The sequence below is a fragment of the Dipodomys merriami genome, unplaced genomic scaffold (assembly GCF_024711535.1).
Source record: "Dipodomys merriami isolate MVZ:Mamm:240054 unplaced genomic scaffold, mDipMer1.0.p SCAF_112, whole genome shotgun sequence".
Lineage (NCBI taxonomy): Eukaryota > Metazoa > Chordata > Mammalia > Rodentia > Heteromyidae > Dipodomys > Dipodomys merriami.
Window position 1 is genome coordinate 1280770 of NW_027202405.1, and position 17184 is coordinate 1297953.

At 40.0% G+C, this 17184-nt stretch overlaps 2 protein-coding genes across 5 annotated transcripts in view; one reads left to right on the forward strand and one right to left on the reverse strand.

Annotated features, from left to right (window-relative positions):
- The window catches only part of Mcm9 (minichromosome maintenance 9 homologous recombination repair factor), a 70373-nt gene that overhangs the window by 33041 nt on the left and 20148 nt on the right, over positions 1 to 17184 (reverse strand). The gene's annotated exons all lie outside the window — the stretch shown is intronic.
- Positions 3392 to 17013, forward strand: Asf1a (anti-silencing function 1A histone chaperone). Its single transcript, XM_070015327.1, has 4 exons — positions 3392 to 3899; positions 9278 to 9393; positions 15058 to 15234; positions 16538 to 17013. The coding sequence occupies exons 1-4, from the start codon at positions 3791 to 3793 to the stop codon at positions 16748 to 16750; spliced, it is 615 nt and encodes a 204-aa protein (XP_069871428.1). The 5' UTR covers positions 3392 to 3790; the 3' UTR covers positions 16751 to 17013.

Here is a 17184-nt window from a genome sequence, read left to right on the forward strand (position 1 = left end):
CTAAGCCAATCTCATTAACAGAGCTTTGTCCTTAAGAGTTCATTAATGAAGTCATCACCACAGTGTCTGCTTGTGCTTTTTTTTTTTTTTCCAGGAAAGTATAACAATCTATATTTGTTCACATAAAGACCACTTCGAATTTTTCCTGACATGGTGAGCAGAGAGATGCACTAAGACAGCAACTAGCCAACTGAGGCTTTCTGGGTGCTAGTGTCCTTATCTGCTATAGGGAAAAATAATACTTCATCCTTCTATATTAAGATACTGGGTGGCTCAAAAGTTCTTCAGAAACAGTGAAGAAAATATTTTTTCTCTATTTTTAACATCATGGGTTAAAATGGCTCTTAACACTTTTTTAGTCAAATACCTATAAACTCTAGCAAATTTTTTACATTCTAAATCTTTGCAATTTTAACATTATGATTAAAAAAAATTTTTTTTTTGGTTCCGGTCGTGGGGCCTGAACTCTGGGCCTGGGCGCTGTCCCTCAGCTCTTCAGCTCAAGGCTAGCGCTCTACCACTGAGCCACAGTGCCACTTCCCGTCTTCTGGTGGTTTACTGGAGATAAACAGTCTTACGGACTTTTCCGCCCGGGCTGGCTTTGAACTGTTATCCTCAGATCTCAGCTTCCTGAATAGCTAGGATTACAGGCACGAGCCACCGATGCCCAGCAGGTGACCTCAATTTTACTTCAAATTTCAGATTCTACAAGCACTCAAGGGGAAGTCTTGGGTACTTGGAAACTAGCTGTATCTCTTTTCTCTTCCATACTCAAGTGTGTGTTCAAAAATAGATACTTCTTTTGAAGAACAGTCATAGCACAGGACTCTATACTACCTCCTAACCTTACTAGCATGGCCAAAGGACCACTGTATTGCCTACCATTGAAAGTACTTAACAACAAATTGATATTAGGATTAAATAAATAAGCTTAACACTCAATGGGGAAAACAATGGTCTCATAGCTAAATTAGTTTGTTGGGCGGCCTTTACAAAATTCTACAGACTTGATGGCTTATTTTCTCACAGTACAGGAGATTAGAAGTTCATCATCAAGGAATCAGCAGTTTTGGTTCGTTTCTTCTGAGGCCTCTCTGGCTGCAAATGGCAACCTTCTTTGTGTCCTTATATGGATCTTTACTCTGCGCATGTGTGCCCGGTGTTTCTTTGTATGTTTCTATTTTCCCTTTAGGAGGATACCAGTGAGACTATTAAAATACAAGCTCATGATCTCATTTAATCACTTTTTAAAAGACCCTTTTTCCAAATACAGTCACATCCTTAGGTTCAACATATGAATTTTGGGTATAAGGTGATATAATTTTGCCTGAAACAATAGCTAAATAGATTCATTGATTTTCTACCCTGGACACTGGTTTCGGCTTTACTCATCCAAAAAGCCAAACAATCTTGAGCCACCCTTCCTCCAGGAAACTGCAGAAAGAAGTAATTTAGAGATTTCATTTCACATTGTACTCTTAGCTTCAAGTGAGACCCTTTGGGTACCTATTAACTGAAGGCATTTACAGAAACCCATCTGTTGCAGTAAGGTTTTCTGTTTGGGATTTAACCAAAAAGTTGTTTGGTAACAGATTCTATAGATTGCTTCTGAAACCAGAAATATGCTTTTAAAATCTCTCTTAATTCTGAAAGCATATCAGGGCACAAATGAGGATTTTTTTTCTTGTCTTTTTAAAAGGTATTTTCCATGGCGAGGCAACCGTCTTTAATATCTTTGATGAACAGTAATAAGATAGATAAGCCAAGAGCAATATAAAAGGCCTGAAGCTAATTCTTGCAGCTTCTAGTGAATTCTTAAGAAGACCCTCCCCACCCCCCACTTAGATAATATTTGCAAATGATACATTGCTTTTATAGGATTCATTTTAACACATCTATGGACAAATGGTAAAAAGTTATTAAGGAGCATATGTCATTTATCTTTCAGGACTAGCATATCTTAAAAGCATATAGCAATCATCTTGGCTAATAGAAAGACCAGCACTAATACAAGCAAAGTATTTGAATTGTCTTTGAGCCACAGTAATGTTTCTCTCATCACAGTATGACACTAATGTGCACAAACAACTGGCTTTTGAAGTCTGGCAGGCCTTGATTGTTTAGTCCACTGATAATGAAGTAGGACTCCCCCACTCCTACAATTTTCTTAAACGTGGGAAGGCCTGGTATCAGCATTTCCACATTGACTTTAGGTGATCATCATATGAGGCAGTGCCTCATCAAAGCAACCTACTTAAATATTAACAATGCCCAAAGAAAATGACTAATCACAATTCTGGCAACTAAATTAGGAGAAAATTCTTCTAGTCTGATGCTTAAGAGTCATTTTCATTCTGAATTATATTTAGTCATTTAGTGGTTTTATTTATAGCACTTTAAAAAATGAATAGCAGATAACAAAACGAACCTTTACCATCCTTACTTAGCAAATAGAAACAATTAAGGCCCGCGAGTGAAAAACTTCCTCTTTCCCCAACAATGGTAGTCATCCAGCTTAAACAAGTCGACATTTCCTCAGTTGAGACTTCCACTGGTTACAGGCAAGAAAAGGTTCCTCTGCTACAAATTTTTATTTACTAATGGCTTGACACACATTTCTTTTTAAGATGAAATGTCTTGGTATGCCTTTGTGTTCTCCCCTTTTCCATTCTTTATTGAATGCTATCCTCTGGTTCTCTTCTCCTTTTCATCTTCCTGCTACGCTCCCCAAATGGCAGAACCTGGTGTAACTGATTACATCTCTTATTTATTTTTCCTAATTCTATTACTTTGTAGATCTAGAGTGGGAAGAAGACGACCCAGGCGCAGCCCAAAGATTCCCTATTTAGATTTTCCAAGCAAAATGTGTGGAAAATCATCTCACCCTTCATTTTGTATTTAACTAACGGCGCTGTCGTGTAGATACTGGCTAAGAACTCGATTTCCAAAATGGCTTTGCTCCTTTCTTGCTGACACGGGTCTATAAAATGTAATTTATTTACACTGCAACAAACCCTTCTCTCTACTCTCAGCATTACAAGATAGACAGCTGAACCTAATCGAGCGCAGACAACCGAATCTTATCTGCTAAATTCAGCAGAGCTCACAGAGCCGTTGCACCGATGCAAAAAGAGCGTCCAAGAAAAAAAGAGAGAGAGAGAGGAAAAAAAGGAAATGAAAACCAAAAATCCCACAGCCAGCCCAGGAGGGGCGGGATCTCTCTCCCTCCTCTCGCCTCGGCCACGCCCTCCGGCCACGCCCCTCCTCGTCCCCGCCGCGGCCACGCCCGACGTGCGGCGCGGGAGCCGCCGGGCCGGGGGGCGGGGCCTCGCCGCCCCTCCGCAGCCCGCCGCCGCCGGCGGCCTCCGCGCGGGCCTCCCAGCCCGTATTCCACTCACTTTGTTCTCCGCCTTTGTCCTGGTCCACACCAGCAGGTGGAGCCGCAGTGAAAGTTTCCGAGTCCATTCCGGGCGCGGGAGCCCATCTTGCTCGCCGCCGAGGCCCTCGCTGGAAGGAGGAGGGTCGGAGCTTGGGTGCAGCCAATCGCGGGCCACGCTGCTAGTTATCAGAGCAGAATGGGCTGTAGTTTAGTGGAATCGGAAAGCTGCAAAACACTGTAGAGTGCTCCCGTGTAAATAAAAAGAGGAAAAACAAAAAAGTTTCTCAAGTCGCCGCTGCAGGACGTCGGGCCGGCGCCGGGCCGGGGGTCTGCGCTCCGGAGCGGCCGCGCGCTGGACTTAATTGTGCCGCAAACAGCCCCCGTCCCCATTGTTTGTGTTTTTTTCAAAATATGGCAAAGGTTCAGGTGAACAATGTAGTGGTGCTGGATAACCCTTCTCCTTTCTACAACCCGTTCCAGTTCGAGATCACTTTCGAGTGCATCGAGGACCTGTCTGAAGGTGAGTCCCGCCGCCCGGCCGCCCTCCCCGACCCGGGCTGTCAGTTGCGGCTGCAGACGTTGAAAGTTTCCCGGGCCCGGCGTCGCGCGGGCGGGCGGCCGGCCGGCCGCGGCGCCGGCGGGTGCGGGCGGCTCTGCGGAGGGAAACTTGAAGTTGACGGCCGCCGGCCGCCGTGGCGCGCGCGGGTCGGGCCGCAGCCCCCGGCGCCCGCCCGGGGCTCAACTTGCAAGCAACTTGTTCGGCGGAGGTAGCCATGTTGTCAGCTTTGTCTGGCGGGCAGGCGGGCGGGCGGCGGTTCGCGGGCCGGCCACTCGCGCGCGCGGCGGGCCCCGGCGGGGGTCGGGCCGGGCTGGCGGTGAGCCGGCCCGCGGCGGCCTCGGCGACCCCCTCCCCCCGGCGGCCCCGGAGGGGAGGCCCGGCCGGGCCGGGCGTGCGTGTGGTCGCGCGGGCGAGTTCGGAGCGGAGCCATCTTACCCGGGTGGAGAATTGGGCAGGCGACCCCGGCGTCACGACGCGGGGGAGGGGGCGAGCCCGGGGCCCGCCGGCCGGCCCGCCCGCCCCGAGCCCCGGCTTATCCGCCTGCGGAGCGTGCGGGAGAGGCGCGGGACTCCCGGGGCTTGGCCGTACCCGGCCGCTCCGCGGAGAAGGACGAGGCTGTCCTCGCGCTGATTTCTGGCGCCCCGGACCAACCAGCGGGGCGGGCGGGCGGGCGGGCGCAGGCTCGGCCCCTCGGCGCCGGCCGCGGCTCCCGGGGGGCCGCCGGCGCTCCCGGCCCGCGGGCTCCCGGGATGCTGCTGCCCGGGGATGCTGGCGCGCAGGCTCCGGACCAGCGCGGACTCCCGCTCCAGGACGGAAATCTCGCCTCTGCGAGAGAACCCTCGCTGAGCCCGGAAGTTTCACTCAACCCCAGAGCTAAATGAGATGATCCTTAAAACATTTGCCCGACTTAATCGCTTTGCTCCTCCATAACGGCCTCTCAGAAAACTTAAGAACTTGCTGATGCCTAATTAAAACAACCCCAGATCCGCCTCACGCACCTATAGCTGCCTCTCCATCAAACCCAAGCCTGCGCCAGGGGATAAAAGGTGAAATCCCGATGGGCATGCAACTGTTTTTCATCTATTTTAAATACGCAGAAATACACTACGCTCCGGAAAGCAACATCTTGACCATTTTTATTTTGCTTTTCTTAGATCTCCTTAAAATAGTTCAGTACTTCCATCTCAAAATTTGAGGGGCGAAATCACTTTAGTGTTAAATTTAGTTAAACAGATATCTTTTGAACTTGCAAATACGTTCGACAAGATGCATTAAAATACTAGGTTAATAATAGCATGTGCAGCATTTTTTAACTGAGAGTTTAATCTTTAAAATGTGCTTTATGTAGAATAACGAATTATAAACCAATATATGCTCAGTGGATAAACTTTTTAAAAGTTGTACAAACATAAAATAACAGTTCACTCTACTTCCCCCACTCCTTTAATCACAGTTAACACTTTAATGTGTTTTTCTGTTTTATAATACATGTAATAAATGCACATGGATTTTGTATCGAGCATATTTTGAATGATGACTCATTATAATATAATCTCCAAATAGGCCACTGATAATAAAAATTAAAGAGTATTTTTCTTATTACTCGGAAGCCATTTGATCACTTTACCATAGTACTGCTCAACTACCAGGTCATATCTAACAGTGAGGTTTTTAACTGCAGTTTACGTACAAATAGGCAAAAAAAATACTGACCAATGCATTTAAACTGACATTAGAAGTTCTTCGAGTTACAGGTATTTCTCAGTTGATGCTTTAGGAGTTAACTCTGAACTAGGAAGACATGATTAGGACTGTTATAGGGCTTTCTACATTGGATAATTTAAGACCCACTATTCATGGAGGCCAAACTCTGTTCCATCTGGAGGTTAAGAATACGCCTACTTCCACTGGTACACTTCACATCCAGGCACCATTATTTTAAAATATTTCAGCTGAGTCATTCCAAAGCTGCAAAGGAATCTTTGAAAGAGGTGCCATATCTATCTGTGCACTCCACCTACAGGCTGTGTGGTTTGAGGATTTGCTAGGGAAACTCAAAAGTCCCCTTTACAGGTTCCACACTTTGATAAGTTAAATTATAGAGTATTTGGTCTTTATTCAAGTTTTGTGTCAAGCTCCAAGCTACGCTGTAGCTGTCACTTTTCCTGCATTAAGTTGTCTACAGCCACCAATATTTTTGTTTTCCTTTAAGAAAAAGGAAACTTTGTAACTTTGGTTCAGAAGAAGCTTTAAGTTTCCAATATATGGCTTATAGCAGGGAATAGAACGCCTTAAAAAATGGTCAAGATTGAAGTTTGAGTCACCAATATGTAAGTTTGATTGACTGTCCTGGTATCTTAAAGTTTGCATATTTCAATAATTACAGCTAGTGATGGTTGTATATTTACAGAGCATCAGAATTCAGCATAGTGCTTTATACTTTGAAACTTGTTCTGATTCCAAAGATTATATGCCGTCTACTACAGGTCTTCCCAATTGTGTAATTAACTTAAAATTTCCTTGGTGACTTCTCTCCACAAATGGATACACTCTCAGGCTGGGATTACCATGATTAAATGAAATAAATAGTTAACTTTTTAAATGAACAAGATAAGCTTTTCCAAAGAATAATCTGTGTAAGGCCACTGACCTCAGTCTTCTTTAAAATGAAAAAATGTGGTGAGTGAAACCAAGATTTAAAATATAAAATAAAACAATGCTAATTTAAGTAGCTACTACAAACATAACAGCATGAAAATCAATGTACAGGTATTCCTTAAAGACTAGCCTATCACCTGTGTGCTAATCCATGCCTCCTCCTCATTCCACTATTGAAAGCTAGAAAGGGCACAATCCAAGCACAGCTGATACTTTGATTTGTAAATTGTTTTAAATCACCTCTCAGAATCTTGCTTACATAATGTATATAATATACAGTATATACTGTGTTTGCATAATTACATCCATATAGTAAAGCTTGGAGATTTAAAGAACTGTATAAAATCAGAAGAGCAATGCTCAACACATGATAGATATTTTATAGAAATAGGTTTATAAATTATGGCTATGTTTCTATGATAAACCACAAATGCCAGCTTAAAAGTAATACCATTAAGAGACCACAAACATTTAAAATGTGTGTATCTATATAAATAACATATATACTGTATAATACCCATACATAAATATAGGTGCAATTAAATTTTATGTGAATCTTTGTGTCATAGTTCTCAGTTTTACCCTCTTTTGGATGCTTTAGTACTAATTTTTGGACTCCTTAATGGTTTGTTCATTTTGTTTTGGGATTACTTTTCTCTTTGACCATTAGTTTCCTAACCTACTTTGTTGATTCTTCATCTTCTTGATCCCTAAACTTTGTGGAACCCCAAGGCCCACTCCCTAGGAATGACATTAGCTTCTATGACTTAACATATGTTAATTGTCAATTGTCAAATTTGTATAGACCTACTCAGTATTTCCACTTAACCATCTAGTAGACAGCTAAACATGTAAAATTCAGATTGTTTCTCTTACTTCCTTGCCACAAACAAGTGATTCTTGCTGTTTCCATCCCCAAAGATCATCCAGAAGGCACCCGCTTCCCATCCCCATGGTCACACATGACCTAAGCCATTATATTTTTTGCCTCATTTATTAAAACATCCTGTTCTTTTGCCCACATACATAACAGTTGACATGATCTTTTAAAATGAAAGTTAGATACTCATTGCTCTTCTCAAAACCCTTAAAGGATAGGAATGTAGCTCAGTGGTGGAACAATTGCCTTTCATGCCTAAAGCAATTTAGGTTTGATACCCAGCACTGCATACAACCAAATTTTATTGGCTTTTCATGTGGCTCAGTGTAAAAGCCAAGGTCCTTACCAACTCGCATGACCTGGCCATGCTTCGAATGCCCTATCTTACAGTTGGTTACTTTCTCCCTTGCCCATTCCGCTCCAGTTCTAGCCTCCTTGCTTGTTTCCCCAGACATGCCAAGAATGTTACTATCTCTGTGACATTGTATTTTCTATTTTCTTTGACTAGACTTATTGCCTGCTTCCTACTTCCATCAATAGGTGATCTTGTTAGATGTCAGATGCAGAATCCTGCATCTAGAATGTGCTAAAAGCTAGAAATGTAAGTGGTCCAAGAGATAATAGGCCCTCTACTGACTTTTAGAGAATGTATAAACTTCAAAGAGTTGTCAATTTAATAAACTGTAGCTTATAAAATGATTTGACTAAGCAATACCTATATAATATGAATTTAAGTAACAAAAATACTAGTTACATTAAAATAGCACTAACTAGATTGTACAAGAGTGAAACTACCTGCCTTTGGGAGGTAGGAGTAGAGACTTAGAGTATCTCAGTGCAAGGATTCCAAGTGGCAAACCACATATGCTAAGAGGCTGAAGAGTCTCAGAGATTATTTGTATTTGTAGAGTTGTCTTCCTTGTTTTAAGACAGCTCTTTCAAAGATTAGTGGTTTTACCTATCTCTGTGTTCTCAATACACTGTTAACTATGCACAAGAAATCTGCTAGATTTAATTACACATAACACTTGAGTGTATCTTGCTTGTCCTTGTGCCCATCTCCACTGTATATATTTTGTATATGTCTCAAGAAGTGTAGAGGCTTCTTGGTTTCCTCTTCCAGATTACAAAATGTATGTCAGAAAGGGGTACCACAAGGGGGAAACAAACCCCACTGTGTCCATTAACCGCAGATGGTATAGTTAGTAAAATACATTATTAGTAGCTATTTGTTAACAGTAATATGCGGCTTCACTTTATGGTATCAGCAATGAGGAGTGATGATAATGTAACATCTTTTTTAGTTGAAGAGCTGAGCTAGTTTGCTAGTGATTTTTCCATGTTGGACTCCACTGACTTGGATTTCATAGCTCAACTCTTCCCAACTGGGTTGAGGTTTGTTGTAACAGATGACATACAAATGGGCAAAAAGACTGCATAATCAAATAAATAGAAGGCATGCTGGATTAATGTTCCTGGTATTCTTTAGTGGCGTTAAGTGTTCTGAAACACTTATAAATCCTCAAGACAAAGTTGATAGTGTTTCCTAAGATTTTGGTTATGTTTTATTTGTCAAGGGCACTATACAGTGACAAGTGTATGACAAAAGAGCATTTTGAGGAATTTTGGTATGCAGTGAACTCTGGTAAGAGTTTTATAAGGAGCATTTCATTTTTGTTTTTTGTTTTTTCCTCTGAAAGGCCATTTAGCAGCCAATAATGGTTGAGTGGACATTAAAAGGGACTACATCGTCTGGTAATGCAATTACTGATATGAAATATGTTTTGGTTTTTAACCCTAGACTTGGAATGGAAAATTATCTATGTGGGCTCTGCAGAAAGTGAAGAATACGATCAAGTTTTAGACTCGGTTTTAGTGGGCCCGGTTCCTGCAGGAAGACATATGTTTGTCTTTCAGGTAAGATCAATTTTGGTAAATGTATGTCAAAAATATTTGTAAAGTAGACTATATTATTCTGTGGTTCTTAGCCCTTTTGTGTTAAATCACTCTGCTTCAAGGACTTTCATTTTTAATCTGTTTCCATCATGTTTCAGGTCTGTCATAAAGGGACTGCACTTCTTGGTTTTCTATGCTGATTAGTGATAGTGTGGGGTTTACTTTAGAGAAGTGTACAGCATACAATGAAACATTAAACTATAGCATGGTATACATGATGGTTAATTTTGGGCTTTTCTGTGGAACAGACTTTCAAAATGTGTATCCATTAGCTTAAAACATGGGTTCATCTGATAAGTCATTTAGTAATATGTATTAGTAGTAAGCGTAACTGCACTAGATAGAAATACACATTTTTCAGTTTATAATTTCAGCTAGTAGGAGTGGTGGTATAACAATAGCAACAACTTCGGTCAGCACAGTCAGTACTCTGAGCTAGATTTACAGCCATATTAGTAGATACAGATGTGTGACCCTAGATCTGACTTAAATTTTAAGTCTAAATACTGTACAGAGAACTGATATAAATTAGTTAGTCCATTAGTTATATGTAAGGGAAAATTCTATTAATATAAATTATATCCTCAGATACCACTTATAATATTTGGGTATGTGTCAAGGCAATCTCCTAGAGCTGGGCGCCTGTGGCTTACACCTGTAATCCTAGCTATTCAGGAGGCTGAGATCTAAGGATCGCGGTTCAAAGCCAGCCTGAGCAGGAAAGACCATGAGACTCTTATCTCCAATAAACCACTAGAAAACCGGAACTGGTGCTGTGGCTTAGGCGGTAGAGCGCTCGCCTTGAGCTGAAGAGCGCAGGGACAGAACCCAAGCCCAGAGTTCAAGCACCATGACCCACCAAAAAAAAAAAATCCTAATACATGTTAAATTGATGTGTAAAGCAACTTGGTATTCAATTATCTATGCTTTTTAGAGGGAAATATAATATTGTAAAAGGTAACTACAGTTTAAAAAAAAACAGGTTTTGATACAAGTATTCCTACCCAAAAAAGTCACAGTGAAAAAGCTTAATCTAGAAAGAAAATCTCATTTATTTTTTTAACCTCTATTTTCTCACTTCAGAATCAATTTTAAATGAATAGTCTTTAAAATAATCCTGTCAGAAATGGGCGAAGACTCAATGAAGTTCATGTCACCTCTAAAAAATGTTACTTTGAGCCTGGCGTTGGTGGCCTGTAATCCTAGCTACTCAGAAGGCTGAGATGTGAGGATCGTGGTTCAAAACCAGCCCAGGCAGAAAAGTCTGTGAGACTCTTATCTCCTATTAACCATGAGAAAACCAGAAGTGGCACTGTGCTCAAATGGTAGAGCACCTACCTTGAGTTAAAGAGCTCAGGGACAGCACCCAGGCCCAAGAGTTCAAGCTCCAAGACCAACAACAACCAAAGAAAAGTTACTTTTCCCTTCCCTTTTTTGAATATCATTCAGAATTTTGGTCTCCTAGCTTTAAGTTCTTTATTTAAAAAGAAGTAATTTAGTATATCTAAACAATTGGTGAAGAAAAACTACTTAAAAGCCTCTCTCTCACGTATTAACTAAAAGTCATGTTAACTTTAGTTGTGTGAGCACACAGCCTTGTGAAAGACACAAGTAACACAGTGTCCTGTCCTATAGAGGAAGCACTGCAGTCAGAGGCCCTGGTCAGACAGATACCTGTTTTTATTAGCCATGGGTGATTTTAAACAAGCTCTTTATTCTCTTTTTGTCATCTAGTCACCTACAGAATGAAAATAGTATCCTACTACTTCACAGAAATGCTATATGGAATAAAACAGTTGACCCATCAATGACAAATCTAATTATGTCTGTAGACTTACAGTTAGAACTAAATATTTTAACTTATTAAATTTGTTATGTAAAAAGGCTGGGTTTGCTCTGACCCACAAGCCTGGAGAACCCATACAGCACTGAGGATAATTCATGACATAATTCAAGAAACTTGGGCTGACATGCAGTGGGAGGTCTTTTAGGTATCATAAAAACTTACAAATAAATGCCGTGGCTTTTGAAGTAAGCTCTTAGGAATCTTCTGTGCTTATGTTAGAAAACTGCTCGAAGCTTTTTGCTTGTTTTCTTGTAGGTTCATTCTCATTGAAAAAAATATATATTTGCCAGTCCCTGGGGTTTGAATTCAGGGCCTGGAAACTATCCCTGAGCTGCTTTTGCTCAAGGCTGGCGCTCTACCACTTGACCCACACTGAAAAAATATTTCTTTATAGTGATAGATGATATAGTGATATATATAGTGATATATAAAGTGATAGTGCACATGGTGTGGGGAAAAGAAGGAAAAATGTAATTTAAGTGTTTAGCCTTTCATGTTTTATAATTATGATCAGGAAGAGGTTCAGGTACCTTTTCACTTCCAACTACAAGTTTTCTTCCTCAAGTTTCCTCAAGCTGACACCTTTGACAAACAGATTTTCAAACACAAACATACCTAGAACCAATTTCCTAGTTGGTGGGAAGCAATATTAGGGGAAAGAGTTCTAATTCTAAGTCTTACTGTACTATTACCCTTCTCCTTCTACTGCTAAGTCTTTTTAGAACCCCTTTTGGAACTCTGGGAGAAACCTAACCTCTGGAAAGAGGATGCATAGGAATTCTAAGATAAACAGCATAGTTTCCAGGAAAGGCTTAGTGTCTACATCCTAGTGCCCTGCCAGAGCAATGAAAAAATCCCTTCAGGACAGGAACTGAATAATAAGCTAATTTCAAAACACTAAATGCTTATAGCTACATAAAACATAAGGTGAGCTGAACTGGGCTCCTGCCCAGGATGAATGCTAAAAATCTAATAGGGAACACAGAAGAATAAACATGTAGATTGCTGGATATGCATTAATAGAAGATTTGTGTCAAGTAATACAAACATATAGGAAGATGTTGGTCTACCTTTCACTTGGGGCTTCACTGACAAGGACACATTTGATGCAAACTCTAAAAGATGAATTTTTTGTGTAATCAAGTATTTTTGTTTCTAAAATATAACTGCTAATCCCAAAGCCATTGTGCCGAGTTCTTAATCCCTGCCTATGAGTTTTTAAGGTACTGCTTTTCTAAATATTCTATGTCATCCTTCTTATGTATCCATTTTACTTTCTTGGCTGCTAAATTTTGCATGCTTGTCTACTTCTCTTCTGTCAGGCCATTCTAAGCAGTAATTTCTCTTTTTTTTAAATGATACAAAATACTGAATTTTATTATAACACTTCAATGCATGTAGATAAAATACTTTGATACTATTTGCTCTCTCCTTATCCTTAGGGGGGAAAAATGAACTCTTACAATGTGAGGAAAGGACCTTTTAGGCTAAAAGGTCATTGTAATAAACACAAAGGTATAAAAGATTATCAGCATGTTGTGAACTCATCAGAACACTGTGTAACTCATATCCTGAGAACAATGAGGTATACAGTTTTAGGAGAAGTGAACAGAAAAGTTGGTTGAAAACAAATGGTGGAGGATTTTACAGATGAAATAACTGAGATTTTGTTGTTGTTTTTTTGGTCAGTTGTGGGCTTGAACTCTGGGCTTGGGCGCTGTCCCTCAGGTCTTCAGCTCAAGGCTAGTGCTCTACCACTTGAGCTACAGTGCTACTTCCAGTTTTCTGGTGATTTATTGGAGATAGGAGTCTCACGGTCTTTCCTGTCGGGGCTGGCTTTGAACCGCAATCCTCAGATTTCAGCCTCCTGAGTAGCTAGGATTATAGGTGTGAGTCAACTGAGATTTTTATACCTTTAACACCTTTAACACCTTTAACACCAGGTAATGGGATAGGAAAAGTTGAAATTGAAGGTGACTAAACTTTTAGCCTAGCTGACTAGCTATGCAGTGTTATCTGTACTACAATAAACATTAGTCTTTGAGCCAAGCTAAGACATTGGTTGAAATGTTCACTAAGGTGCAGGATGTTCTTCGTTGTCCTGTTAACAACAGTAAGGCTTCATAACTACTTCATAAGTACCTAGAATTTCTGCTCAGATGCCTTGGCCATCACTGCCTGTGCCTTTTTAGTCTATGGTTCCTTTCACCCAGGCAGTCTGTTTTTCTGTGTCCCACCATGGGCATAAGCTCAAGCCTCTCTGTATTCTTGGCTTCCTCTGACTCTTGCTTCACACTCTGCATTCCTCGAAATTTGAACACAATTCAAAACAAGGTCTTCTATGATCTCTACCTAAAAAAACCCTTGCCTTCATTTAATTTCCACTAATATAGTGTGAATCAAACAGTGTATTTTAATGCCTAGCAAAGTGACTGATTACAACAGGATTATGTTTCCAAAATCTTCTGCTCAATACCTTTTTACATTCTAGTGTAAGGTGTGTTTGGGTCCACTCTATCACTGAGCTCCCAATCCCCACTGTCGGCTTTACATTAATATCTTTGGGGACTGGTTAAGTATCTATGTTCTGGGTAGAAGATTAAAATTGGTAAAATAAATATTTGTTGCTGGGGCTAGCTGAGATGGTTTATGCCTATAATTCTAGCTACTTGGGACATGGAGGTCAGGAGGCTATAGGTTCAAAGTTAGCTCAGGCAAAAGAGTTAATGAAATTCCATATTAAAAAAATAATAAAAAGCTGCAGCTGGCAGTGTGGCTTAGTGGTAGAATGCTTGCCTAGCATGCATGAAACCCTGGGTTCAATTCCTTAGTACTACATAAGCAGGAAAAGCCGGAAGTGGTGCTGTGGCTCTAGTGACAGAGTGCTTGCCTTGGGAAAAAGCAGCTCAGGAACAGTGCCCAGGCCCTGAATTCAACCTCCAGGACTGGCAAAAAAAAAAAAAAAAGGCTAGGTGAAGGGCAACACCAATTATTCTATATATGTGGGACACATAAGAAGGAAGATTGTCACATTGGGCAAAAAATTTGAGAAAATACCTGAAAAAGTTTAAAAAGGGTTGAGGGTGTGGCTCAAGTAATAGAGCAAGTTCAAGACCCTGAGTCAAGCCCCAGTACTACCTAAAAAAAAAAAAATTAGCCAGGCACCAGTGGCTCGTGCTTGTAATCCTAGCTACTCAGGAGGCTGAGATTTGAGGATCGTGGTTCAAAGCCAGCCTGGGCAGGAAAGTCTATGAGACTCTTATCTCCAATAAACCACTAGAAAACCGGAAGTGGCGCTGTGGCTCAAGTGGTAGAGCGCTAGCCTTGAGCTGAAGAGCTAAAGGACAGCGTCCAAACCCAGAGTTCAAGCCCCACGACCGACCGAAAAAAAAAAATTAACAGTTAATAGGCTGTGTGGAAATAATTTAGTATTTTATACCAATTTAGGTCTGAAAATGATTGAATGGAAAAATTAGAATATGACTTATTTTATAAAATGCTTTGAACACTCCTGTTTTGTGAACTGCCATATACCATGAGAGAGTATTTCCCTCTGCAAGTGAAGTGATTGCAAATACCTAAGTTACTTAGGACTAATGTAGAGAAATGTGCAGTATTTTCTAGTTACCAGCTAACCTCTAAGCATTTGCCTTCCCAATGTGATTTCCAAGTTTTTTTGCTGTACTTTCAACTGACATGTAGGATAACGGAAACTCCCAACTGTTAACTGCCATTAACAGCTTTTTTTTTGCATTTGTTTTCTTTTTAAATTATTTTAGGCTGATGCACCTAATCCAGGACTGATTCCAGATGCAGATGCAGTAGGTGTAACTGTTGTGCTAATTACTTGCACCTATCGAGGTCAAGAATTTATTAGAGTTGGCTACTATGTAAATAATGAATATACTGAGACAGAATTAAGGGAAAATCCACCAGTAAAGCCAGATTTTTCTAAGGTAATGTTCTTACTATTCCTCCTGAATTACTTGTACTATATAGTTTCAAGCTTTGAGACAAAATAAATTTGAAGTCCTTGTGCCATCTGGGCAGAATAGTTATTCTTTGATTACTATGGATTACCTTAAATGCTACTTCCACAGGAGTCATAAGATACCTTGAGTGTCTAATGGTACAGCGATGGAGAACCTTTTTACTGCCGTTTGGGATATTAGTAACATAGGCAGCTAACAAAAAAGCATGTTTGTCCTATCAGGTACCAAATTATTTCAAGGGTCTTAATACATTCCAGATATTCCCCACCCCTGGAAAAATTAAAGTTCTTCATGTAAAAAATCAGGCTTTGTTTATGGTTCTCTGTAAGGCATACATCACAGTATTTCATCTAAACGTTTAGGATATGGAAATTTTTATCTACTGTAAAGATTAAAACAAAAATATTACTTTTCCAGTATTTCTAACCAAAATTGTAGGAAGTAGTTTTGTGTTTGCATTTCATATGAAGTTATCTCTGAATATCTAATATGCTTCTTTCTATTTAGAGGATAAACTAAAGGTCTTAAAATTTTCTGATGAAAAACAGGTTAAATTCTGAGAAGCTAAAATCAAAGATAGAATTGAGATCCTAGTATTTTATCATTTTCCACTGGGATCCACTAACCATCCACTAACTGGTGATTTTGTGTGTGCTGAATAAATGAAGTTGTGAACATGATACTCTGTCATACCATGTGAGAACAGTTATGTGGAAGTTGATTCGATTGTTCTCCCTCCCCATATTAAGGCTGTAATGTCTTCATCCTATTTGTGGGTCCTTCCATTAATCCAGTGTATCAGCTACATGTATGCTACTCTGTATAGCAGAAATATGAGGACACTAGAACACTGTTTCTAAGACTAAGCCATACTATTTTAAGTTACAAAGCCACTAATAATTGAGGGAAGTTGTTCATTTTCCTTGAAAGCACATCAATCTAAATAGCGTATTTGTTTAAAGCATCCCCTGAAGCATTTATCTAAAAAAGAAAAAGGCTTTTTCTCTCCATTTTAAGAAGCACAAATAGGATAGTTAGATATTTAGTAGACATTGAAAGATCTGTGAATTGCTTCAGATATACCTTACACCTTGTTTTATCTCTACAATGCTAAAGTAATTTATTTGTGAAGGCTTTAGTTCTTGCTTATTAGTCATGTTTAAAGTGCTCTATATGAATAAACCACTTAGTATGACTTAAATATTTTGTTAAATTTCTATTTGCATATGATGATCTAATTTTCTATTTATATCTTCCCTTCCTCTAGCTTCAAAGGAACATTTTGGCATCTAATCCCAGGGTCACAAGATTTCATATCAATTGGGAAGATAACACAGAAAAACTGGAAGATGCAGAGAGCAGTAATCCAAATCTACAGTCACTTCTTTCAACAGATGCGCTACCCTCAGCCTCTAAGGGATGGTCCACATCAGAAAACTCATTAAATGTCATGTTAGAATCCCACATGGACTGCATGTGACCCCACCTGCCATCCCTTTAGTACAAATTAAGCTATTAAAAACACAGAACTATTTCCCTGAAATTCCGTAAGTACATAGTCAAGACACAATGTGAAGAATTTGTTTTAAAACATCCTGTAGAAAGTTCATATGAAAACCAGTTTATAAGAAAACCAGTATTTGAACAAATTGTGGAATATAAATACAACTATTTTTAAGTAAGTTTTTCTCTAATGTGTTATTTTATTTGTTCTGAAAGAATCTGATTAAAGCATATATATTATTTTCTTTTCCTTTATATGTAACTAAAGCTCTTATAAACAGAGAAATATCAATAGATCAGATTATACAGATGTCTTAGCCTCTTTGACAATAATCTTTGGACCACTATTTTACTTGCCTTTTGAAGAACAAATGTTTTGAAGACATGCAATGCGGTTTTTAAGGGGGAAAA

Bases quoted from the DNA above. Each gene is read 5' to 3' on its own strand.
- Asf1a (XM_070015327.1), top strand. From the start codon at position 3,791: ATGGCAAAGGTTCAGGTGAACAATGTAGTGGTGCTGGATAACCCTTCT. The intron at 3,900-9,277 runs GTGAGTCCCGCC...TTTTAACCCTAG, and splicing joins CATCGAGGACCTGTCTGAAG to ACTTGGAATGGAAAATTATC. The intron at 9,394-15,057 runs GTAAGATCAATT...AAATTATTTTAG, and splicing joins GACATATGTTTGTCTTTCAG to GCTGATGCACCTAATCCAGG.